The sequence below is a fragment of the Siphateles boraxobius genome, unplaced genomic scaffold (assembly GCF_051911475.1).
Source record: "Siphateles boraxobius isolate OS27281-9 unplaced genomic scaffold, OSU_SipBor_1 143, whole genome shotgun sequence".
Taxonomy (NCBI): domain Eukaryota; kingdom Metazoa; phylum Chordata; class Actinopteri; order Cypriniformes; family Leuciscidae; genus Siphateles; species Siphateles boraxobius.
In genome coordinates this window covers 1,657,382-1,683,810 of record NW_027508748.1, presented here as the reverse complement: position 1 = coordinate 1,683,810, position 26,429 = coordinate 1,657,382, and the positions used below count along the sequence as shown (strand labels likewise).

Genomic DNA, 26,429 nt, shown 5'->3' with positions numbered 1-26,429 from the left:
GGAAGTATAAAGTGCTCCAAAATCTCCTGATTGCTAGCTGCATTGACCCTGCCCTTGATAAAACACAGTGGACCAACACCAGCAGGTGCCATGGCACCCGAGACCATCACTGACTGTGGATACTCCAGTGCTGCTTCTCTGTAGCCCAGGTCAGGCGCTTCTGCCGCTGTTTCTGGTTCAAAAGTGGCTTGACCTGGGGAATGCGGCACCTGTAGCCCATTTCCTGCACACGCCTGTGCACGGTGGCTCTGGATGTTTCTACTCCAGACTCAGTCCACTGCTTCTGCAGGTCCCCCAAGGTCTGGAATCGGTCCTTCTCCACAATCTTCCTCAGGGTCCGGTCACCTCTTCTCGTTGTGCAGCGTTTTTTGCCACACTTTTTCCTTCCCACAGACTTCCCACTGAGGTGCCTTGATACAGCACTCTGGGAACAGCCTATTTGTTCAGAAATTTCTTTCTGTGTCTTACCCTCTTGCTTGAGGGTGTCAATGATGGCCTTCTGGACAGCAGTCAGGTCGGCAGTCTTACCCATGATTGTGGTTTTGAGTAATGAAACAGGCTGGGAGTTTTTAAAAGCCTCAGGAATCTTTTGCAGGTGTTTAGAGTTAATTAGTTGATTCAGATGATTAGGTTAATAGCTCGTTTAGAGACCCTTTTCATGATATGCTAATTTTTTGAGATAGGAATTTTGGGTTTTCATGAGCTGTATGCCAAAATCATCAGTATTAAAACAATAAAAGACCTGAAATATTTCAGTTGGTGTGCAATGAATCTAAAATATATGAAAGTTTAATTTTTATCATTACATTATGGAAAATAATGAACTTTATCACAATATGCAAATTTTTTGAGAAGGACCGGTATATAGCGCTTGTTTCACTTATTCTCTGTCAGTCGTTGAATGCGCATTTTCTGGTTTATCCAACACAATCTCATGAAAGTGCGTATCTATACCACAAATGTTATTTCTTGTGCCAATTATACGCAAAAAATGGTTTTAGCGTGCATATGCTACGCACTGGAAACCCCTTGGATAGGAATAGGGTGGGGAGTGCATGCGCATTACACGCCATAAAGTGCGTATCATATGTACGCGAAAACTGCGTAGCATATGCACGCAAAAACTCTTTTTGGCGTATAAATGGCACGAGAAATAACATTCGTGGTATAGATACGCACTTTCATGAGATCAGAACGGAACTCCTGTTCTGTGTTTTCATTTGTTTACGCCAGTTGCCTTGTGTTCTATGACCATCTGGATTATTTTAATAAACCTAAACCTGCATGTGGATCCACTCCCCAGTCTCCTCCTTTACCTGCCTGACTGTCTCACCATGTTACAAATACCCTTATCAAACCAGCTTTTAAAAAAAAAAATACTTTTGTGTTCATACAAAATACAATGGTTATTCCAAATAAAATAACGTTGCAGAGAAAAGTTGTGCTTGTAGATCAGTTTCTAAGCCAATAAAGCTTGAAGGATGTAGGTACTTTCAGCAAACACTGTTAAATATTGTATTACATCACAGAAAAATATCACAGATTTTGATTCCCCCCACTGATCACAGAAACCTATTATTTAGCCTATGTGTAGCCTATTTGTCTGTTTTTGTTTGTTTTAATGCTAACATGAAATATTAAATAAAAATATCATAATTTCCTCCGTGTTTTTAATGAAAGATGAATGTTTTTATATTAATATGGTTTCCATCATAAAGAATGAACACCGTAATCTAAAGGATTAAACTGAATCTGTTCTCTGTTCCAGTTCAGTCCAGCAGAAGAGCTCAAACCCAGAGTCCAGCTGTGTGTCTATGAAGAGTAACCAGTCTATGGATTTGCCAAAACAGTTAAAGAGTGGAGACATACAGCCTGATCTCAGGTATATAATTTCTATATAAATTATGCTTATAGTATGACATTTTTGAATTAGAAGCAAAATGTATCATACAGTCAGTCAGTCAATCAGATAGTCTGGTCAGAACAGTAATGCTTCACTGCAAGAGAAATGTTACAAGAGTACAGTAAGGTGGTTTATCTTTAAAGATCAGCAAAACATTGGTCTCTTAAAGGGCCTATTGCAGGTTTTTAATTTTATCAATATTTAAACTTGTATGAAAATACTATGTGAAAAGTCAATGCAGGATTTAAATTTTTTTTGCAAGACATAAGGGCTCAAATTTAGTAGAAAACGTGACAGTTTCCTTGACCGGGTTGAAAAAACGCTTTTTTTCATCATCATTGCGTGATATTAGGTCACGAGAGGAGGTCGTTTGCCGGGCTCTGCGTTCGCTTAGTGCAGAGTAGGATGGTATGCAGCTCTCTTGGCTGCATAGCAGGCTCATAATTAACATGGCTGAGTGGTACGTAATGCGAGTAAACATTTACAATTTCCTCAGTGTCCGAACTGTCATTGCAATCCATTGCTTTCCTATTGTCTACTTTGACCGCACTCCCTCCCATTACATCACTTCCGGTTTGGCATTTTTCAGATGCGCAAGTAAAACTTTCTCACAAAAATGACTCTAGAAGCCTTAATAGCTTTTTATAAGTATATATTTATATTTAAATCTAGTTACTACATTATTTTTCTAAACATTGACTCACTGGGTACTCTAACCTGCAATATGCCCTTTAAGTCGGTTGAGCCTTTCGTCCTCCATTATGGCATTGATAAGAGCCATGTGATCACGGTCGATGTTCACTTGAGTTGAAGTCATTCCATAATTTTATAGTTGTGATTTGTCTTGTTATATTGTTAAGTATGTCTGCATGTGTATATATAGCGCTTGTTTCACTTATTCTCTGTCAGTCGTTGAATGCGCATTTTCTGGTTTATACAACACAATCTCATGAAAGTGCGTATCTATACCACAAATGTTATTTCTTGTGCCAATTATACGCAAAAAATGGTTTAAGCGTGCATATGCTACGCACTGAAAACCCCTTGGATAGGATTAGGGTGGGGAGTGCATGCGCATTACACGCCATAAAGTGCGTATCATATGTACGCGAAAACTGCGTAGCATATGCACACAAAAACTCTTTTTGGCGTATAAATGGCACGAGAAATAACATTTGTTGTATAGATACGCACTTTCATGAGATCAGAACGGAACTCCTGTTCTGTGTTTTCATTTGTTTACGCCAGTTGCCTTGTGTTTTATGACCTTCTGGATTATTTTAATAAACCTAAACCTGCATGTGGATCCGCTCCCCAGTCTCCTCCTTTACCTGCCTGACTGTCTCACCATGTTACAAATACCCTTATCAAACCAGCTTTTAAAAAAATACTTTTGTGTTCATACAAAATACAATGGCTATTCCAAATAAAATGACTTTTGCAGAGAAAAGTTGTGCTTGTAGATCAGTTTCTAAGCCAATAAAGCTAGAAGGATGTAGGTACTTTCAGCAAACACTGTTAAATATTGTATTACATCACAGAAAAATATCACAGATTTTGATTCCCCCCACTGATCACAGAAACCTATTATTTAGCCTATGTGTAGCCTATTTGTCTGTTTTTGTTTGTTTTAATGCTAACATGAAATATTAAATAAAAATATCATAATTTCCTCAGTGTTTTTAATGAAAGATGAATTTGTTTATATTAATATGGCTTCCATCATAAAGAATGAACACCGTAATCTAAAGGATTAAACTGAATCTGTTCTCTGTTCCAGTTCAGTCCAGCAGAAGAGCTCAAACCCAGAGTCCAGCTGTGTGTCTATGAAGAGTAACCGCTCTATGAATATGCCAATAATGTTTAAGAGTGGAGACAAACGGCCTGATCTCAGGTATATAATTTCTATACAAGTTATGCTTATAGTATGACATTTTTGAATTAGAAGCAAAATGTATCATACAGTCAGTCAGTCTAATACTAGCAACGACATCAAGTAAGTTTAAGCTGAGATTTTTTCCACCATTATACAATCGAGTAAGTGTAAAATTAAGCAGATTTTTCTAACCGCTGGTTCAGATTTGTTGAAAGCTTCACAGTGTCTGGTCAGAACAGTAATGCTTCACTGCAAGAGAAATGTTACAAGAGTACAGTAAGGTGGTTTATCTTTAAAGCTCAGCAAAACATTGGTCTCTTAAAGGGCCTATTGCAGGTTTTTTTATTTTATTTGATCAATATATAAACTTGTATGAAAATACTATGTGGGGGGGTGGCCGGACTTTTGACTTGAGCTCGGCGTCTTCTAAGGGCCCCTCCCTGCCTCGGGCCCTGGGTACTCGGTACCCTTTTTCCCCCGCTACCACGCCCCTGAGTGGAAGGTTTGTAGTTCAGTGGGATGTCAATGGCAAAGACAATAAAACGAGTACATGTAACGTTAGCTTATTATTAGCGTTAACTGACGAGAGAGAGCGCAGTTCTGTTGCATGCTCTTGATTGCTGATCGTTCACTCAGCCCGAGTTATTTGGATGAAAACTAAATCGTATATGTAAGTAAAGTAAAACATGAACTGTTACCTGATGTATGTATAACGAGTGATTCCCTACATTATTACTGGACGTTTGCGGTCAAGAAGTTCCATGAACGCAAACATCAGCGCGCGCGCGCGAATAGCTACTGAATTAAATTGTCTTTCACGTCTTGCACTTGTACGGACGAATTCACACAAAATTATGTAAAAACGCCCATCTTGGCGAGTATCCTAGGAAACAAAGTCAGTTATTTCTCAAGTGATTGTAGCCATGTTCAAATGGGGTCCTTGCGTGCGGTCTTAAAGGGGCAGTAGTCAAATAACCCACTGCTGTTTTAATGTTAATCAAACAATGGACAAATAAATTACTCACTGCTCTTGACTAAATAGGCTACCCTTTTCAACTTTACAAAAAGATCCATCTATATTTAATTTATCCAGTAATGAATATGCAATTTTTTCAAATTTGATTACTTAATTCAAATTTCTGTACCTGTTAGATCTATCAGAAAAACTCTTAAAACACTGTTTATTTCATTTGTAGCCTTTCTTTGTTCTATTATATTTATTTGTAAGTTGATTATTCGTTCTTATTTCATTGCTGGCTGCTTATCTTTAATAATGTTTTAAATTTGCATTAATTAGGCTGGCAGTTTTGGTTGTAGTATCAAAATTGGATTAAACAATTGATATTTCACTGGTGTCTGAACATTTGTACCATTGACCCAATCCTCAGCACTGACCCTTCTGGAGCTGCTCTAGTCTAAATATGTGCTGTGCTATTCAATGAAAGATAAAATATGATAGAGCAATAGAATGTACAGTAACAGAAGCTCATACAATGCATTTTAGCAGGCTTAATTAGGCATGAAAATACTTGAAAGAAATGTATATTTGATGAACAAATTAAGCCAACTAATATGATTTATATTCTTTTGGTTTATCTACTAATACATTTAAAAATTACAAATGCAGTGAAAATTCAGGGATCGGTTACGGTATCGGTATCTCGTTCTGCAAAAAGTGGTATCAGTTCATCCCTAATTCATAATATTGTGATTTTTTTTGTTGGTGTTGTTGTTGAAAAGATACAATTGTTTCATGCTAAATCAACACTGCAGCCCGTCTGAGATATAGAGCTATTTCTCATAGCTATGAGCATGATATTAAGTATATGATAAGTATAAAGGCCTGATACAACTTTCATTCTTCAGGTCAATCATATATATTAATGGAAGTTTCAATATCCTTTCAATGGTTAAGGGGATTTCCCATGCCTGACACCGCTGGTCAATGGATTGACATCTATGAAGTGAAACATCAGATACCATATATATTTAATTTGAGTAATAAAATTAAATAAATAAAAATAATAATAAAGATATTGTTTAAGTGCCGATTGAAGTCCTTGAAATCCAAAAAAGTAGTGCTTAAAGTCCTTGAAAGTCCTGGAATTTCATTTGACAGAGTCTGTACGAACCCTGAATTTAGTAGAAAACGTGACCGTTTCCTTGACCGTGTTGAAAAAACGCTTTTTCTTTTCATCATTGCGTCATATTAGGTCACGAGAGGAGGTCGTTTGCAGGGCTCTGCGTTCGCTTAGTGCAGAGTAGGATGGTATGCAGCTCTCTTGGCTGAGTGGTACGTAATGCGAATAAACATTTACAATTTCCTCAGTGTCCGAACTGTCATTGCGATCTATTGCTTTCCTATTGTCTACTTTAACCACACTCACTCCCATTATGCCACTTCTGGTTTGGTGGTTTTCAGATGCGATAGAAGAACTTTCTCACAAAATCGACTCTAGAAGCCTTAATAGCTTTTTATAAGTATATATTTAGTTACGGCCGGCTCGCAAGCCGCGACAAAGGAGACAACACGTTGGATATTGCTCAAAAAGAATAACATTTATTAAAGTAAGAATAATTAAATGAGAAGGAGACGAGACGGAACGCAAACAAACAACGGAATCCAAGACGCGACACAAGGATGGGAGAGCATGCGCCGTCACAGCTGAAGGGAACTGCTTTTAATTGCCGGCATCACTCCTTAATCAATAATGACGTCACTCACTCTAACTCTCTCCTGCATACCAAACAAAGAAAAACACATAACCCACAAATATGACCCATACTGGTTACATAACAATTTAAATTTAAATCTAGTTCCTACATTATTTTTCTATACATTGACTCACTGGGTACTCTAACCTGCAATATGCCCTTTAAGTCGGTTGAGCCTTGGTCCTCCACTATGCCATTGAAAAGAGTCATGCGATCACGGTTGATGATTACTTGAGTTGAAGTCATTCCATAATTTTATAGTTGTAATTTGTTTGTTTTGAATTCCTAATTCCTAATATTACCGTTTTTCTCAGTCGCTTTGGTAAATTTTTTAAATCATGTTTAACATTTACAAACCAGTAAGTTAATTTCACAAATAAATATAATCAAAGTTTGAGACAGTGCCAAACGTCTCAGGTTACGACTTTAACCCTTGTTTGCTGAGAAGGGAACGAGACACTGTGTCGATGACGACACTTTGGGGAACGCCTCTTAGTGTAACACGTCTGAAGCATGAATGAAACTAATCCAATCCTATTAGCATTGCGTGATGGTGTAACCGAAACGAGGGCATCAAGAAGGCCCTGTCCTTCTCCTTGATACCTGATAGATTAAGCCATAGATGCCTCTTTGTGGCTACCAGTGCTACCGTCTCCCTGATAAAACGGAGAGACAGATCTGTGGCTTTGTGCTGCTCCGCAATATCTTCTTCAGTATGACCCTCGCCTTCATCAAGGTCCTTTAACAGGTCGGCCTGGTGAGCCTGCAAGATGGCCATAGTATGCAGGCTCGCACCAGCCCGATCCGCCACCATATAAGCTCTGCTCACCAAAGCAGATGTAGTACGACAGGGTTTGGTAGGTAGTGCTTTAGGGGAGATAGCTGGCTAAAGCCTCATCAACATGCGGCATCATCCCATAACTGTTCTCCTTAACCCCCACGAAGTTGCTGTAATCCAACACTGGGGGATTAGATAGGCGCGCTGAAAATGGCCTGTTCCATGACTTGCACAACTCATTGTGTAAGTTTGGAAAGAACTTCAAACCCCGGCGTGAAGGCTGTGATCGGAGCAATAGGAAGCACTCATCAGGCTTGCTTGTAGCCTGCGCTTCCTGCCTCTCTTGTGGCCAACTGATGTTCAGCTTGGCCACAGCACTCGTCACAACCTCCATGAGCTCCTCATACATGGGTGCAGATTGAAATGGCACTAGTGATTCGTTTAGATCCCCCGCCGCGATGCTGAGCACATCTACATCTAAGTCAGACAGTGGCAGCACCGGGCTCTCAACCCGAGCGGAAGAAGCCACGAGGCGGGCTTCTGCTCGGGGAGTGAAGGGATCTGAGCTATCAAATGAGGAAGCAGTCTCGATCCCCTCTGCTAACTCTCTCTGCGAGCCCCACGATCTGAGCCACCGTACCACCTAAGCGGACCCTTCCTTCATCAAATACAGCCAGGAGGGAGTGCAGCACTCTGATCGATAGTGCTTCACAGTGGCCGCAAGGGGCTGCTCAAGGACTTTCAGGGCGTGCTGCGCTCCCAAGCAGTACACACACATATCATGTGTTTCCCCACCCATGATAAAACAAGGGCAGGGATGCACACACTATTTAAACAATGTATAAATATATATATATATATATATATATATATATATATCACAAACAACACCAAATGGACTATTTACACAACAGAGAGCGCTTGCTGAAGAGCGAAAGCTAATGCTGTTGTGTGCTGGCGTCCCTTTGTAGCTTCCATGTATGCCGTCACACACTACGTCATCACGCAACGCCAATAGGATTGGATTAGTTTCATTCATGCTTAAGACGCGTTATGCTAAGGGAAGTTCCACATAGTGTCCTCATCGCCGCAGTGCAAATTCGCTTGAAAGTGAACACCACTGAGTTACAGACGTTAAAGCAAAAGTGTAACAACACTCCCTAGTCTTTCCTAAGATAGAAGATTCCTGTTAAAGTGCACAACATATATAATTCTGTATACTCTTTATTTTACTTAGTTTGAAAACCAGTTCAGTTGAGCAGAAGAGATCAAAACTAGAGTCCAGCTGTGTGTCTATGAAGAGTAACTGCTCTATGGATCCGCCAGAAGCATTTAAGAGTGGAAACACACAGTCTGATCTCAGGTATATAATTTCTATAAAATATATACTTATAGTATTTGATTTTTATGAAATTGTTATAAATGTACACCAGTGTAATGATCTAGATTTGAACCAAAAAAAGTCTAAGTTCAAATCCTATAAGTTTTGGTCTTTTAATGATTACCATTGTGTTCTTGTGTAAAGGTCTATGTATTGTATTTTTAATACATTCACACACTGTAAAAGCTGTTGGTCTGTTACTCAGTTAATGACTCAATTAAATCAATATCAGTGTATCTGATTCTTCACCCTCTTCATTCTGAAAGAAGTCAAGTCAATTCAAGTCAATTCAAGTCATTTAAAGACAAATCTTCTATCCAGAACAGTTAAAAACAGAACTGTTTACATGCCTGTGATTCAACCACAAGACTTTAATGAAATCATGTATCCTGGTTTTAAGTAAAATGTAGGACTTTTTTTGTTGTTGTTTTAATTTTAGGTGTTGCTTTTCACACATTACTCAAACACATGATTAATAATTGAAACCTAATGATGTTCTGTGTCCCATAATGCAGCAAACAAATAATCCATTTAGTAATTTATGGCTATTTACCACTCTAACTTCTCGTGTAATCATCTAGTATTTTAATCCTACAGTCATGATTCTGAACTTCTTGAAGTCTTCAACACGTTGAGATCAAATCAGAGGAAGAAGTTTGAGTGTTTGTATGAGGGAATATCAAAGCAGGGAAACCCAACACTCCTGAATGAGATCTACACAGACCTCTACATCACAGAGAGTGAAAGTGGAGAGATCAGCAATGAGCATGAGGTGAGACAGATTGAGACACAGTCCAGGAGAGCAGAAACAGGGGACACACCGATCAAATGCAGTGACATCTTTAGACCTTTACCTGGACAAGACAAACCCATCAGAACTGTGCTGACAAAGGGAGTCGCTGGCATTGGAAAAACAGTCTCTGTGCAGAAGTTCATCCTGGACTGGGCTGAAGGGAAAGAGAATCAGGACGTCCAGCTCCTATTTCCACTCGCTTTCAGAGAGCTCAACTTGATGAAGGACAAAACACTCAGTCTTTCAGATCTTCTTCATGTCTTTTTTCCTGAAATAAAAGAAATGGAAATATTCACTGATAAGTGTAACGTTTCATTTATCTTTGACGGTCTGGATGAGTGTCGTCTGTCTCTGGATTTTCAGAGTAATGTGAGGTTGTGTGATGTAAGTGAATCTGGGTCAGTGGACGAGCTGCTGACGAACCTCATTGTTGGGAATCTGCTTCCCTCTGCTCTCATCTGGATCACCTCCAGACCGGCAGCAGCGGATCTCGTCCCCTCTGAGTGTGTCCATCGAGTGACAGAGGTACGAGGCTTCAATGACCAACAGAAGGAGGGATACTTCAAGAAGAGAATCAGTGATCAGAGTCTGGCCGACAGGATCATATCACACCTGAAGTCATCAAGGAGCCTCTTTATTATGTGTCACATCCCAGTGTTCTGCTGGATCTCAGCCATGGTTTTAGAGAACTTGCTGAGTGAAGCAGAGAGTGGAAAGATTCCCAAGACTCTCACTCAAATGTACACGCACTTCCTAATCCTTCAGACAAACATCAAACATGAGAAGGACTATGAGATGAAAGTGAAAGATGAAGATATGATTGTCAAACTGGGGAAACTGGCTTATCAGCAGCTTGTGAAAGGCAACCTGATCTTCTATGAGGAAGACCTGAGCGAGTGTGGCATTGATGTGACAGAAGCATCAGTTTACTCAGGATTGTGCACTCAGATCTTCAGGGAGGAGTTGGGCTTGTGTCAGGGGAAAGTTTTTTGCTTTGTTCATCTGAGCATTCAGGAACATCTAGCAGCTCTATATGTGCATCTCTCCTTTATAAACAATAACATCAATGTGTTTGACCAGATTACCAAACCAACTAATGAATACACAGTTTCAATGTCTGATCTCCATCAGAGAGCTGTGGATGAGGCTTTAGACAGTAAAAATGGGCATCTTGACCTTTTCCTTCGTTTCCTTCTGGGTCTGTCAGTGGAGTCTAATCAGAGTCTCTTACAAGAACTAATGACACATACAGGAAACAGCTTTTACAACAATGAGAAAACAGTTCACTATATTAAAGAAAAGATTGGCGGCAATCCCTCTCCAGATAAATACATCAGTCTGTTTCACTGTCTGAATGAACTGGGGGATCTTTCTCTAGTGAACGAAGCTCAACCTCGTTTGAGCCATGGAGGATTACGTAATCTGAAACTCTCCTCATCTCAGTGGTCAGCTTTAGTTTTTGTGTTGCTGACCTCAGACGTGGCAGTGCATGAGTTTAACCTGAGGAGCTTAATTGGAGCAGAACATGATGAGTAAGTAACACTGAGTACAATCATTACAGTTGTAGCGAATTAGCTCTATGAAATATTAATAACCAATCATAACTTCTTATTTTGATTATGAATATTTGGGGTCAGTTAATCAGATTAACTTGATGTAGCTTCATTAACATTACAACCAATTACTCAGTTCATTCTGTGAACCCTCAATATTGGTTATTAATTAATAGAAATGTACATTTCCGGGGCATGGGAAATGTTTTTCTTACTAAGTACTACTAAGAGCAAGTAGTTAAGATCGATATGATTATTGACTTCCAGATATGAGCTTGAGACACGGACAACTTTACGTGTGATATGAACAAGACTTTATTAACTAGACTAAACATTTAAACTAATCTAACATACACATACATACATGCATACAGTTTCCCAAGGGAAAGAGAGCCGAAGCAGAATACAGGAAAGCAAGAAGTTTAGTTTAGTTCTAACACACCCTTCTTTAAAAGGGGTAAGGATACTTAATGTATCGAATAATGAGACTAAGTTTGATACTTGCATGTCTCGCCCATTTGAATTAAACTGTCCTGATACAACTTGTTGAGGCTCCAGTTGATCTTTGCTGATGTTGTCTTGATGAGAGAGAGAACCAGTTGGAGTCAGAGGATTTTTGGGAAATGGAAAGACGAGGCCGCAGCCTGGCACACGCTTGGGGTCCTTAGAAAACTTCTTATTCAGCATCATCTTCACATCAGGACTTCTCAGGAAGGACCAAGAGAAAGTCAACGGGGGCTCAGACAGCCAAGAGCGTCTAGAGAGTTCAAAAGCCAAGAGAGAGAGGAGAGTCAAGAGATGCAATATAAACCCTTAGAAAGGTCCCACTTCTCAGGGTTGGCTCGGCCAATAAGAAAGGTGGAAGTTCCAGGCAGGAGAATTTTGTTTATAGCTCTTTGTTTCAAGGGTGCTCATTTGCATGTGCCTGCTGGAGGGGTGGTAGCTTATGAAGAAACTGAAAGATTCTTGTAATAACACTATGTTGTCGTTATCGACATATCATGTACACAGTCATTTCAATCTTAAAAGTACCAAGATATAGAGACCAAATTTGCCATATGATGTTGGATAACCATAGTATGCAAAGTCTGAAACATTAACCCATTAGAGTTTACAAGAAAACATAGGCCAAAACAACATCAGAAGGAAAATCATGAGATGTGAAAATTAGATACATGTTTATACATTTCTCAAGTGGTTATATATACACTCACCAAAAGGATTATTAGGGAACACCTGTTCAATTTCTCATTAATGCAATTATCTAATCAACCAATCACATGGCAGTTGCTTCAATGCATTTAGAGGTGTGGTCCTGGTCAAGACAATCTCCTGAACACAAAACTGAATGTCAGAATGGGAAAGAAAGGTGATTTAAGCAATTTTGAGCGTTTCATGGTTGTTGGTGCCAGACGGGCCGGTCTGAGTATTTCACAATCTGCTCAGTTACTGGGATTTTCACGCACAACCATTTCTAGGGTTTACAAAGAATGATGTGAAGAGGGAAAAACATCCAGTATGCGGCAGTCCTGTGGGCGAAAATGCCTAGTTGATGCTAGAGGTCAGAGGAGAATGGGCCGACTGATTCAAGCTGATAGAAGAGCAACTTTGACTGAAATAACCACTCGTTACAATCGAGGTATGCAGCAAAGCATTTGTAAAGCCACAACACGCACAACCTTGAGGCGGATGAGCTACAACAGCAGAAGACCCCACCGGGTACCACTCATCTCCACTACAAATAGGAAAAAGAGGCTACAATTTGCAAGAGCTCACTAAAATTGGACTGTTGACGACTGGAAAAATGTTGCCTGGTCTGATGAGTCTCGATTTCTGTTGAGACATTCAGATGGTAGACTCAGAATTTGGCGTAAACAGAATGAGAACATGGATCCATCATGCCTTGTTACCACTGTGCAGGCTGCTGGTGGTGGTGTAATGGTGTGGGGGAGGTTTTCTTGGCACACTTTAGGCCCCTTAGTGACAATTGGGCATCGTTTAAATGCCACGGCCTACCTGAGCATTGTTTCTGACCATGTCCATTCCTTTATGGCCACCATGTACCCATCCTCTGATGGCTACTTCCAGCAGGATAATGCACCATGTTACAAAGCTCGAATCATTTCAAATTGGTTTCTTGAACATGACAATGAGTTCACTGTACTAAAATGGCCCCCACAGTCACCAGATCTCAACCCCATAGAGCATCTTTGGGATGTGGTGGAACGGGAGCGTTGTGCCCTGGATGTGCATCCCACAAATCTCCATCAACTGCAAGATGCTATCCTATCAATATGGGCCAACATTTCTAAAGAATGCTTTCAGCACCTTGTTGAATCAATGCCACGTAGAATTAAGGCAGTTCTGAAGGCGAAAGGGGGTCAAACACAGTATTAGTATGGTGTTCCTAATAATCCTTTAGGTGAGTGTGTATATATATATATATATATATATATATATATATATGGAGAGAGCGAGAGAGAGAATATATAGGATTAACAGGGGTTATTTCTCCTTCTCAGGAGAATTAAGTGAATGTCACATCGCTCAGGAATTCACTTTTAGGGGTCGTAAAAGATTCTTATCTATGTAACAAGACACTGTGAGTGTCCGAATTCTGCCAGTGGTGTTAGCTTCGGGGGAAGTTAGACAGATCTTTGTTGGGAGAGTGAGTTTGCCGGACTATTCATTAGATAAAATTAATAATTTGTTTGTGTGTGATTGGTCAAGACGCTACACAGTCTAAACATTATGAACAAAGAGAAACAAAGAGATCAGAGGTTTTTAAATCAAGGGGCAAAGATTGATTTCTGGTATATTGTACATAATTTGCGGGTGTTTCTCAAACCGCGGCTGTGCGAGTCAACTCAAGTCACCTTTATTTACGTAGCGCTTTTTACAATATAGATTGTTTCAAAGCAGCTTTACAGGGATAACAGGAAAATAATGTTCTTATAGTATTGTTAAATACAAAATTAAATGTCCCCAACTAAGCAAGCCAAAAGCCAATGGCGACAAAGGCGTAAAAGACAGTGGCAAGGAACCAAAACTCCATCAGGTGACAGAATGGAGAAAAGAACCTTGTAAGAACCCAGGCTCAGTCAGGGCCTTTGGCCAATGAACGAACAGTGTATGATTATGATTTAGGCAGCATTATAGGTCAGAAGTCAGATGGGATCAGAACTTTCACAATATTTATCCAGTTCCATCTGGTTGGGGGTCGGAGTTATCACGCCGGTATGGAGACGAGTTTGTTTAGGTGTCCATGAAGCCTTCACAGTGTTGATGAGGCTGGCACTTCCTAGTAATGCTGCATATCTCGGCTGCCACCTCATCAAGCGACTCAATTTCAAGGATCTTTAGAAGACAGCCTTTGTTTTGCATCCTCAATTCAGCTCATATTTAAAGATGCATCATGTGTACCCTTCATGTCCTTCAATCACCCACAATCCTTTGCACACATTCAAATTCACGAAAAAGAACTGATTCAGTCAACGAGTCAACGAGTCAGAATTGAGTTCACTATGAAATGTGAGGAAAAAATTACTTTTTCGGAGATGAAGACATACATGTTACCCTTTGTTTTGGTTTAAGTTAACCACTTAACACTAAACTTCCAATAATGTAAGCCACTGTCATTAACTGTATTGCAGAAAAAAGAAAGAAAAAAGCCAGTTGATTATAAAGATTTTTGGTTGCACTTTATTTTACAGTATGTTCACATATGTGTACTTGCAGTGTACTTACCTAAGAAAGTACTGGTTAATATAATGTAACTACATGGGTAAAGTTTAGGTTTAGGGGTAGGTTCAGGGTAAGTGCCTAGTTATTATGGTTTCCGGATGGCCCGTTTTCATTGTTGCACAGCGGTTTCCTGTATGCCTGAAATTCATTGCATCTGTTGCTCCGTATAGCTTTAATCTCTTTCCTGCCATTTATATTGCTTAATATAACTTAATCATCACAATATGTCTGGTTTTATGTAATATTGTCTGTCATATTGAGGCTAAAATTGCCTGCCATCCATGCTTACCGTCTTTTTTCTTGCTCGCGCCATTTACAAGTCCATTAAACAACTGTGGTGAGTTGGATCAGTCAACAAACACAGTGAGTCATGTCATCTCCTCCTGTTATTGTCACATGCACTGCCTGCCACATGTATAGAATAGCCTTCTCTTTCAGTGACAAGGGTTTCACATGTCATAAATGCAGGGAAATAGACAGACTGACAGAACACTTCAGAACTAGAGACAGGCATCCAAACTTTAATCGAGGATAGTACGAATACAAGGGATTTAGGTACTGCTTTAGATGAGACTAGCTTAGCAAACCCTGTACATTGTTCGGCTCTGGCTGTAGAGCCTGTGCAGCAGGGCAACTGGGTGACTGTAAAACGGCATAGTTGCGCGACAAAACACAGCTGTTCCGATTAGAATATCAAACAGGTTATCCTAACTCAGTGACGTACCCATTGAGTATCCTGTTAAAAGTGCCCTAGTTATTGGCAATTCTATTACACTGAACGTGAAAATAGAGACACCAGTCACATGTTTGCCAGGAGCCAGAGTGCCTAACATAAAAGCAAATTTAAAAGTGCTGGCTAATGCTAATCATAAATCTCTTAAGATTATTATTCACAGAGGTCAGATAAATCCCATCACACAGAGACTCTTTCAATTAGATATCATCATATAGAGACATTTTCTGTTCCCCGAATTAGGAAATACAAAAAACTCCCAAACCCATTTAAGGTAAACATTTAATGGATGTTCAAAACATAAAAAAACAGATATAATACAAATGAACAAATGATAAAGCTCAGGTTGCTGAATATTCAATCCCTTACTTCAAAAGCACTTATTGATAATGATATGATTACAGATTATAATCTAGATATGCTGTGTTTGGTAGAAACCTGGCTAAAACCAGACGATTACTTGACTTTAAATGAGTCAACCCCCCCCCCCCCCCCAAATTATTGTTATAAACATGAGCCTCGTCTGAAAGGTAAAGGGGGAGGTGTTTCTGTAATTTATAGTAATATCTTCAGAATTACTGAGAAGTCTTGTTTCAAATATAATTCTTTTGAAGTGCTTAATGTAACCCTATCTAATGTAAATGATAAATCACGTTTGAGATTTGTACTGGCTACTGTATACAGGCCACCATGGCACCATACAGACTTTATCAAAGAATTTGCTGATTTTCTATCAGTTAGTATTGGCTGCAGATAAAGTCCTAATTGTTGGTGTTTTTAATATACATGTAGATAACGAAAAGGATGCATTGGGATTGGCATTTAAAGACATTCTGAACTCTATTGGAGTTAGACAACACGTGTCAGGACCTACTCATTGTCGTAATCATACTCTAGATCTAATATTATCACAAGGAATCAATATTGATGCCGTTGAAATTCTGCAGCAGAGTGATGACATCTCAGATCATTATCTAGTCTCTTGTATACTTCATTTATTCAAGGCTGCAAAGCCGACTCTGTGTTACAAATATGTTAAACCTATCACTTCTGCTACTAAAGATTGCTTTATTAATAATATTCCTGATCAGTTTCATCTCCTCAGCATCCCAGGTAGCTTAGAAGAACTCGATATTGCAAAAGAAACTTTTGACTCTCTCGTTTCCAGCACTTTAGACACAGTTACTCCTTTGCGCTTGAAGATTAAAGAAAATAGGCCAACGCCGTGGTACAACGAGCACATTTGCATTTCATGGAAAGAGAGCACGATTGCATACAGAGAGGCCTTAAATCAGCTTGATCTGCTTATTTTTCAATCCTATTAGAAGAAAATAAAAAACCCCTAGGTATTTATTTGAAATAGTGGCTAAGTTACCGGAAAAAAACATTCAACCCCAGACGTTTCCAAGCAGCACAACAGTGATGACTTGATGAACTTCTTTACTTACAAGATTAATAATATCAGGGAGGAAATTATAACTATGCAACCGTCTACTACTGTATTGCCTAAGACAGTGCATTGTACTCTCCCTGAGGAAACATTAGATTCATTCGTTGCTATAGGAGAGGAAGAATTTTCTAAATTGTTAAATCATCTAAATCGACAGCATGTATGTTAGACTCTATACCGACTAATCTATTGAAAGAGATGCTTCCAGAGGTCATAGATCCTCTTCTTAATGTCATTAATTCATCTGTGTCATTAGGATACATACCAAAAACTTTTAAGCTGGCTATGACTTATTAAACCGCTTGTTAAAAAAACGCAACTTGATCCTACAGAATTAGTCAATTACAGGCCGATCTCGAATCTACCTTTTCTGTCAAAGATACTTGAAAAGGCAGTATCCTGACAACTATGTTCCTTTTTAGAAAGAAATGGTATCTGCAAGGATTTTCCATACAAAAGTACTGAGACAGCTCTCATTAGTCAAACAGTAATCAATCACAAAATCATGGATAATGTTCCTATGGGGCGGTGAACCATCTTACAAAAGCAAGAGCTCACAAAAGCTACAGTAAACTAACACACTATATCAATACTGTAATGTTCTCTAAACCAGCCCAACATGGCCTCACCCCTTTTTTGTGTGGCAGAGTTTATGTAAATTTTAGGGTTTGTGATGTCACAACCCCAGGAAGAAGCTCATTGTAGTACTTACCAGCCATTTGTTGTAGTCCTTAAAAAGCGATTTCTGTAAAAGAAAATATTTCCCCTTGCATTGAAATTTGAGCGTCATAATTTTGCATATGTTGTTTATGTTCAAACAGCAACATTACACACTAACTAAAGTTAAAAAAGTGAAATCAAGGACCCCTTTAATTGAAAAATATTTGAGGGTATGTAATGTAGTATTTACTTATAATATGAATTAATACTATTATAAGCATTAATGATTAACTTATTTATTTTTTATTTTCAAATAGTGATGCATTTGTCACCCTGAAAGCACAAAACACAGCAGATGAAGTTCTTCAGAAGCTGCTGCCTGTGGTTACAACAACTAGATCAGCTGAGTAAGTAACACTGATAACAATCATCACTGTTAAAACATTAGAATGTATAACATAATAATTTATAACATTATAAATTAATGGTTAAACAAAAACTGAGTGTCACACTTCAGGTTTTAAATCCTCCACCTATCTGACCTGCTAGGCTTCTGATGTAAGAGCATTACTTTAAATGTGTTTCTGTTCATTTTTACAAACTGAGAAATTATTAAAATTACTTACCCTTATGTTTTAGTTAATGTTTTAGCTGAGGTAAATATATGTTGTCTGCTGTGAGTTGAGGTGAATGAGTGATTTTAATATTCATTCATGTTTCTTTCATGTTATAACTAGTAGTAAAGAGGAATAGATAACCCGCTCACAAATGAACCAATAATCAGGTAACAAGATGGGCGAGGAATTGACAGGAGAGCACATGGCACAAAGAAACCATTACAAAAAAGAACTATCTTCAAGTTATTTTTTGAAGTATACTTAAGTAATGTTCAAGTATATTTTAAGTATACTTTATGTAGTTAGTATACTAATATCAATGTGTACTATTTCAATACTGCTTGGGACTAAATTGGCCCACTTTTAGTAAATAAAAGTATACGTTTAAGTGTATATAAGTGTAACAGTAGTAAACTTTAAGTATACTGTAGGTTTCTCATTTGTAATGCATCTGTATTACAAAGTGAACTTATAAGTATACTAGTAGTTTACTATTTTAATACAAGTAGGACATGTTTTAGTTTATGAAAATACACACTGAAGTGTACTCTCAGTAAACTATTAGTTTAGTAGTTTATACTACAAGTATACTTGTAAGTTTTCTTTAAATGAACATAACATTATACTTATATATTATTTTTGCACTTGCAGTATACTACTATGTTTAAATGTAGATTTTTTTATTCTTGAAAAATACCTTTAACTGTATTTTTTTATATTTTATTAGCTTCATGTATCCTTTTTTATAAACACTTGAATGTCGGTAAATTTCATAAAGAAAGGCAACATTTTTAACAAAAAAGTTGAGAAAATCACATTTTTGTCTAAGACTACGCCTTGATCAGATTCAGAACAGATTCAAATGAGGGAGTTTGGGTTGGAGGAACTTGACTGGCCTGCACAGAATCCTGACCTAAACCCGCTAGAAAACCTTTGGAATGAATTAGAGCAGAGACTGTGAGCCAGGCCTTCTTGTCCAACATCAGTGCCTGACTTCACAAATGCGCTTCTAGAAGAATTGTCAAAAATTCCCATAAACACTCCAAACCTTGAGGAAGCCTTGCCAGAAGAGTTGAAGCTGTTATAGCTGCAAAGGGTGGGCCAACTCCATATTAAACCATACGGAGCAGGAATGGGATGTCATTAAAGTTTGTTTGCATGTAAAGGCAGACGTCCCAAAATGTTTGGCACTATAGTGAATATATATTAAAGTCACATCATACACTGCACGTTTTTCACTGTAAGCTATCACATCATACACTGCATAAGTCTAAGCATCGTAAAATCAGATGTAATAAGTTAAGGTGTAATTTTGCAACACATACAAGCAGATTACGATTACTTGAGAGCACTCAAGGTCAACAAGCATTTTAAATGCAATGTAAGTTACTATGGTTTTGGGCATAGGTGTAAAGAGTACCTAAAAATTATACTTGAGTAAAAGTACAGATAGCTTACAGTGAAAATGACTCTTAAGTTGCAAGTCACTAATTACAAAATGACTAAAGTAAAAGTCTTATAGTATCTGATTTTAACTACTTCAGTATTTTACTCGTACTGTATATAGGCTCAAAGATGCATTAGTCCTCAACACCTAAGAAACATGCCAGTAAAAAAACGAAAAATGGTTGACTTGTGAGGAGAGCAGTCAAGTTTATTTTCTAAAATCTTAATAAATTGGAACATCTCAACATTGCAAAAAATCCAGGTCAATACAAATGCCTCTTAAACATCTGCAAAGACTCAAATCTCAGTTAAGCTCAAGTGCTCAAAAAGAGCATAAATAAACCAATATACTTCAAAAGCTCTCTTCAATATCAGTTTTCAATACTTGCACTGTGCGTGCTTGTTTCGGCTGCAGCCACATCCTCAGATCATATATGAAACACCTTTGATTAAGCAACTAACTGCTAATGCACTTGCATTTGCATAAAGTAGCCTTGTTGACAGGTTTGGGTGAGTAAGGGCAAAGCGCATTCGATATAGTAATTTAAATGCCCTGTAGATTCTAGTATTGCTTATTTAGTAGCAGAAATAAACTGCTGCAGAAAGGTTAGGTGCCATGCAAAATGTTCTGAGTAATTGGTAATGCATAGATAGACATGTATAGAATACATATACTTATTAAAAAATTTAGTCAAGTAGTGAGTAAAAGTTGCTAATATATTTGATACTCAGTAAAACTACACTTAAGCACAGTAATTAACAGAAATGGAAACTCAAGTCGTACTTAAGTCGCAAAAAAAAGGAGACTTGTGACTTGACTTGGACTCATGAACGAGTGGCTCGAGACTTTGACTTTGACTTGAAGACAGAGACTCAACAAAAACAAGTAATTTTGGTCGGTCTGTCTGACTCATTCCCACAGATCGGTTTGTTGAGTCAGGGTATTATATCGCCTTTTTATTACTGTCCTTCGGATGAGATGTTAAACCAAGGTCCCGATTCTCTGTGTTCATTAAAAATCCGATGGGACTTCACGTAAAGAATAGGGGTGTAACCCTGGTGTCCTGGCCAAATTCCCTCCATTGGCCCTTGCCAATCATAGCCTCCTAATAATCCCCATCCACTGAATTGGCTCTATCACTCTCTCCTCTCCACCTATAGAAAAAAAAACGCTGGTGTGTGGTGAGCGCACTGGCGGCGTTGTACTGTGGCTGCCGTCGCATCATTCAAGTGGATGCTGCACACTGGTGGTGGTTGAGGAGAGACCCCTGATATGATTGTACAGCACTTTGGGTGTACAGTAGTACATATGGAACATTTCCCATCATTGCTTGAGAACCACAGCAAACTACAGCAACTCATATAGCTCAAATTACACATTTCATTTTTTTCTCTCGTGATGACTGTCCCTGCATTCCAAAATGGTATGTTATATAGTTTGAAAGTAATAGTTTTTGATTGTGAATAAAAATTAAATTAACGAATTAAGTGTGTAAATTTTTTTTACACAAACACTTTACTTAAAATCTTTAGACCTGCAATTTTAGATCTGTAAGTTTCTTTTAAAGAAGTCTCTTTTGTTCACCAAGGCTGCATTTATTTGATCCAAAATAAAGCAAAAACTGTTTATTTTTTTACAATTTAAAATAAATGTTTTCTATTTAAATATATTTTAAAATGTAATTTATTCCTGTGTTAAAAATTTTCAGCATCATTACTCCAGTCTACAGTGTCACATGATCCTTTAGAAATCATTCTAATATGATTTGCTGCTCAAGAAACATTTTTGATTATCAATGTTGAAAACAGTTGTGTAAAAAATAAATCTGGATTCTTTGAAATAGAAAGTTTTTTTACAATTATAAATGTCTTTTTTACTGTTACTTTTGATCAATATAAGGCGTCCTCGTTGAATAAAAGTATTAATTTCTTTAAAAAAACAACAGCAACGAAAAACTCTTACTTTTACTACTTTTGAACGGTAGTGAATAATGTTAAAATAGATTTCTATTTCAGATAAATGTTGTTCTTTTGAACTTTCTATTCATCAAAGAATCCTGAAAAACTTGTACACAACTGTTTTCAACAAATGAGCATATTAAAATGATGAATGTGAAAATGAAGACTGGGCTAATAATTTACATCACAGGAATAAATTGCATCTTAAAAATATATCCAAATAGAATGTGAATATAAATAAAAATATACTCATCCGAAATTTTATCCACGGCTGGATCAAGTCGCTAATTAAAATGCAAACATTCTGTACCGCTCTTCTTCTGAGGAAAATTTGATATCTTCATCATATCCAGGACAAGCTGAAGAGCTTCCTCACCTGTGTAGCATGCCATCTTCCAAACGCGCAGGAAAATGAATGAAACTTATGATGAAACAATGATTTTTAAGGCATTGTTGGGGGCATTTACCATTTTGCATAGATCGCCTCAACACGTTATCTTATGAATAGCGCGCTCTTCGTGTGGGTGTGACCACATTAACGATAATTAGAGTGAGTCTGGAGAAACTGTTCATCTCTGTAGTTTAATTACATTATAATGGAATATTTGTTTTAAATGTGAATTGTTTTATTTCAAAGTAGATATTTCAAGCTTTCTTTAGGCATATGTTTTATGTTTGAGTGAAAAGTATTTGCTGAATTTCAGTTCATTATTCAGACGTCTTTCAGAAAGCGACACTATTTATTGTCTTTATTTTACATAAACACAAGGATTTGTTGTTATTGTGAGTGTACACAAGTAAAAGAAGACCCTTTATAGTTTATAAAGATGTATAAAGACTTGTATGGCCAAAAATATTGTATTTTAAGTTGTTCAAGCTATCATGAGGAAAAAATCCAGCAGAACGTGCCGGTGCGTTCTTCGGGCTCAGAGGGTTAAGTAACATTTTGTGTGCTTTCTTAGACATTTTTTTAAGTGGAAAAAATATTGTATTTTAAGTTGTTTTTTAAGACATGTATTTTAAGACATTTTTTAAGTGGAAAAAATATTATATTTTAAGTTGTTCAAGCTATCATGAGGAAAAAATCCAGCAGAACGTGCCGGTGCGTTCTTCGGGCTCAGGGGGTTAAGTAACATTTTGTGTGCTTTATTAGACATTTTTTAAGTGGAAATAAGTTTTGATATTTCAAAACAATGTTAATTACAATAACTAGCTAAAGGAACTATTGCTAAAAATATAACAAAGACTTGAGACTTGACTGGACCTTGGCCTTTAGGGACTAGGTAACTAATTACATTTAATCAAATACGTCACACCACTGGCTTTGGGATATGGCCCTATATGTTTTGCGGCCCTCTATGTTTTGATTTGAGAGAGTAAAGAGTGTGTCATTGTTCTCTACAGGTTGAGTAAGTGTGGTATCACAGATGAAGGTTGTGCTTCTCTGGCTTCAGCTCTGAGATCAAACCCCTCACACCTGAGAGCATTGGATCTGTCTGAGAATAAACTAGGAGACTCAGGAGTGAAGCTTCTCTCTACTGTACTAGAGAATCCTCACTGCAAACTGGAGAATTTGAGGTAAGATAATTTCTGTGATAGTCCCATGATCTGGTGCTCAAAGAAACACATTTTTAGCAGCCTTCTAAATACACACTCTAAATTGGGACACCGTTATAGTGGTTACTCTTTGTAGCACACTGCTTACAAGCATCAGCTGTCGCTAATTAGGCAAGGCAAGGCAAATTTATTTATATAGCACATTTCATACACGGTGGTAATTCAAAGTGCTTTACATGGAAAAATTAAAATAATCAAAAGAAATCAGAGTAATTAAAACAGTTTTGAATAAAAAAAAAACAGTAAAAACAGTCGGACGAACAGTAGCTAAGTGCTCATTCAGTAAATGCACAGCTAAACATGTGTTTTGAGTTTGGATTTGAATGTGACTACTGTAGGAGCACATCTGATCTCTTCTGGAAGCTGGTTCCAGCTACGGCTGACATAGTAGCTAAAGGCGGACTCACCATGCTTAGAGTGAACCCTTGGTATTTCAAGCTGATGTGATCCTAATGATCTGAGTGATCTGTTGGGTTTATATTCAGTGAGCATGTCTGCAATGTATTGAGGTCCTAGGCCATTTAGTGATTTATATACCAGTACTAATACTTTAAAATCAATCATATATCTAACTGGCAGACAGTGTAGAGACCTGAGGACTGGTGTGATATGTTCATATTTTCTGGTTCTGCTCAGAATCCTAGCAGCAGCGTTCTGTATGAGCTGCAACTGTCTTATGGTCTTTTTGGGAAGGCCAGTGAGAAGTCCATTACAATAAACCACCCTACGGGTGATGAAAGCATGCACAAGTTTCTCTAAGTCTTGACTGGAAGCAAAGCATCTAATTCTTGTAATATTTTTCAGGTGATAGTATGCTGATTTAGTTATTGCTTTGACATGACTACTGAAACTATGGTCTGACTCTAGAGACACACCCAGATTCCTGACTTGATTTTTAGTTGTTTGACCCCTAGAGTGAAGGTATGCATTCACCTTGAGAACTTCATCTTTGTTTCCAAATGCAATGACTTCAGTTTTGTCTTTGTTTAACTGAATAAAGTTTTGGCACATTCAACTGTTTACTTCATCAATGCATTGGAACAGGGAGTTAATGGGGCTGTAATCGTTAGGTGATAGGGCTAAGTAGAGCTGTGTGTCGTCTGCATAGCTATGTTAAGCGATTTGATTCTTTCTCATTATTTGGCTCATTGGGAGCAAGTACAGGTTGAATAGGAGTGGTGCAAGAATTGAGCCCTGAGGGACTCTGCATGTCATGGATGTCCATTCAGACTTATGGTCTCCTATACTCACATAATAACCTCTCCCTCCTAAGTATTACCTTAACCATTTTAGGACTATCCCGGAAAGCCTGACCCAGTTTTCCAGCCTGTCAAGAAGTATGTTGTGTTCGACAGTGTCAAATGCAGCACTGAGGTCGAGTAGTACCAGCACTGATAATTTGCCTGTATCAGTATTTAAGCGAATATCGTTTATTATCTTTATGAGCGCTGTCTCTGTGCTGTGATGCGATCGGAAACCAGATTGAAAATTTTCAAAGTATCCATTCGAGCTTAAGAATTTGTTCAGCTGATTGAAAACAACTTTTTCAGTGATCTTGCCTATGAAAGGAAGATTTGAGATCGGTCTAAAGTTGTTGTTTATGGTCTTATCCAGATTGCTCTTTTTCAGGAGGGGCTTGACAACTGCAGTTTTTAGGGAGTTTGGAAAACTCCCAGAGAGAAGTGAGGTATTTACCACTTCTAGCAGATCTGCTTCTAAACAGTTAAACACACTTTTGAAGAAAGATGTGGGAAGTGCGTCAAGAGCGCAGGTTGATGTTTTAAGGTGCTGTACAGTATCTTGCAGTACAGTATCAAAATTTTGCCATCAATTTCTTTGAAATCAGACATAGTAACTACTTTCTCAGGTTGCGGTTTGATCTGTATGACCCCAGTCAACTCAAGGATGAGCTGATCACCTTTCTGATATTATAGATTTTCTCAGAGAAGAAGGAGGCAAACTCACTGCACTTGCTGTCTGAGAGCATTTCACTAGGGAATCTGGCTTTTGGGGGTTTGTCAGTCTCTCTACAGTAGCAAAAAGAGTGCATGTGTTGTAAGTTACTGTTTATAATATTTGAGAAAAAAGTCTTTCTAGCTTTGCCTAGTTCCATATTGAAAGCATGGATGCTGTCTTTGTAGATGTTATAATGGTGTAGCAATGTTCAGGGAAGAAGGAGGCGGGAACCGGCGAACAATCAAATAAACTTTATTTAAAATAAAACAAACAAACCAAAATACCGCCAGCAGCCCCATCGCGGACGACTGCTGGCTACCGAAAATAAACATAAAGAACTGCCAGCAGCCCCTCGTGGACGACTGCTGGCTAAAATAAAATACAAATAAAAAAACACAACTAAAACACAGGCCTGTTCCTCTCTCGATCATCAACGTCGTCGCTCCTCCTTTATGCTTACGCTCCTCCGTGAGAGATGCGAGACCGGTGTGCTTCACAGGTGTTGCTCATTAGCAATTGCACCACCGGCCTCACTGTGCCTAACCCCCCCCCGGCGGCGCTCCCTGGGGGGTATGGACCGACAAGCCGAGGGAAACGGAGACAGAAGCATGAGGAGCGACAGATAGAGAGAGGGGAGAGAGGAAAAAAAAACAAAAAAACTTGGTCCGGTTCCCACAACGCGCTGCCATCATGGTCCTCTACCAGCTGGGCGATCTACTCCGCGGTGCCTGGCGGTGACGCCTGGTAGCCCTCGGTGGACGGCTCGACACTCCTCCGCCGCCCGGTGGACGGCGACGGCTCCTTGGGCTCTAGGTCAGACGGCAGGAGTCCCCCGCTCCCTGCTCCTCCCCTTCACTGGTGGACGGCAGCAGGCTCTGGCCCACGGCGAGCGGCGGCGACTCCCTCGCTCCCTCCCTCCAACTCCAGCGCACCGCCTCGTGCGTCCATTGCCGCGAGTCCCCCGCTCCCTGCTCCTCCCCTGCCCGGCGGATGGCAGCAGGCTCCGGCCCACGGCGAGCGGCGGCGACTCGCGCACCATGCTCGATGGCACCGCGGATTCCCCAATGCGGCAAGGACTCTCTGACAGCGCGTTCCTCCCTCCTCCCGGGCTTCGCCACCAGTGTAGCAATGTTCAGGGAAGAAGGAGGCGGGAACCGGCAAACAATCAAATAAACTTTATTTAAAATAATACAAACAAACCAAAATACCGCCAGCAGCCCCTCGCGGACGACTGCTGGCTACCGAAAA

General features: G+C 38.9%; 1 protein-coding gene across 6 annotated transcripts in view; it reads left to right on the top strand.

Moving 5' to 3' along the window:
* LOC143738308 (NACHT, LRR and PYD domains-containing protein 12-like) overlaps positions 1 to 26,429 on the top strand; it is a 159,068-nt gene that overhangs the window by 13,709 nt on the left and 118,930 nt on the right. For 5 of the 6 annotated variants that reach the window (XM_077230394.1, XM_077230395.1, XM_077230397.1 and 2 more), the window contains 6 exons: positions 1,769 to 1,882; positions 3,684 to 3,797; positions 8,510 to 8,635; positions 9,251 to 10,978; positions 17,904 to 17,993; positions 23,013 to 23,186. In XM_077230394.1, the coding sequence (XP_077086509.1) occupies positions 1,769 to 1,882; positions 3,684 to 3,797; positions 8,510 to 8,635; positions 9,251 to 10,978; positions 17,904 to 17,993; positions 23,013 to 23,186 (2,346 nt within the window). Of the gene's footprint in view, positions 1 to 1,768; positions 1,883 to 3,683; positions 3,798 to 8,509; positions 8,636 to 8,999; positions 9,053 to 9,250; positions 10,979 to 17,903; positions 17,994 to 23,012; positions 23,187 to 26,429 lie in introns of those variants that run through there. The other variant, XM_077230401.1, reaches the window with a different exon arrangement.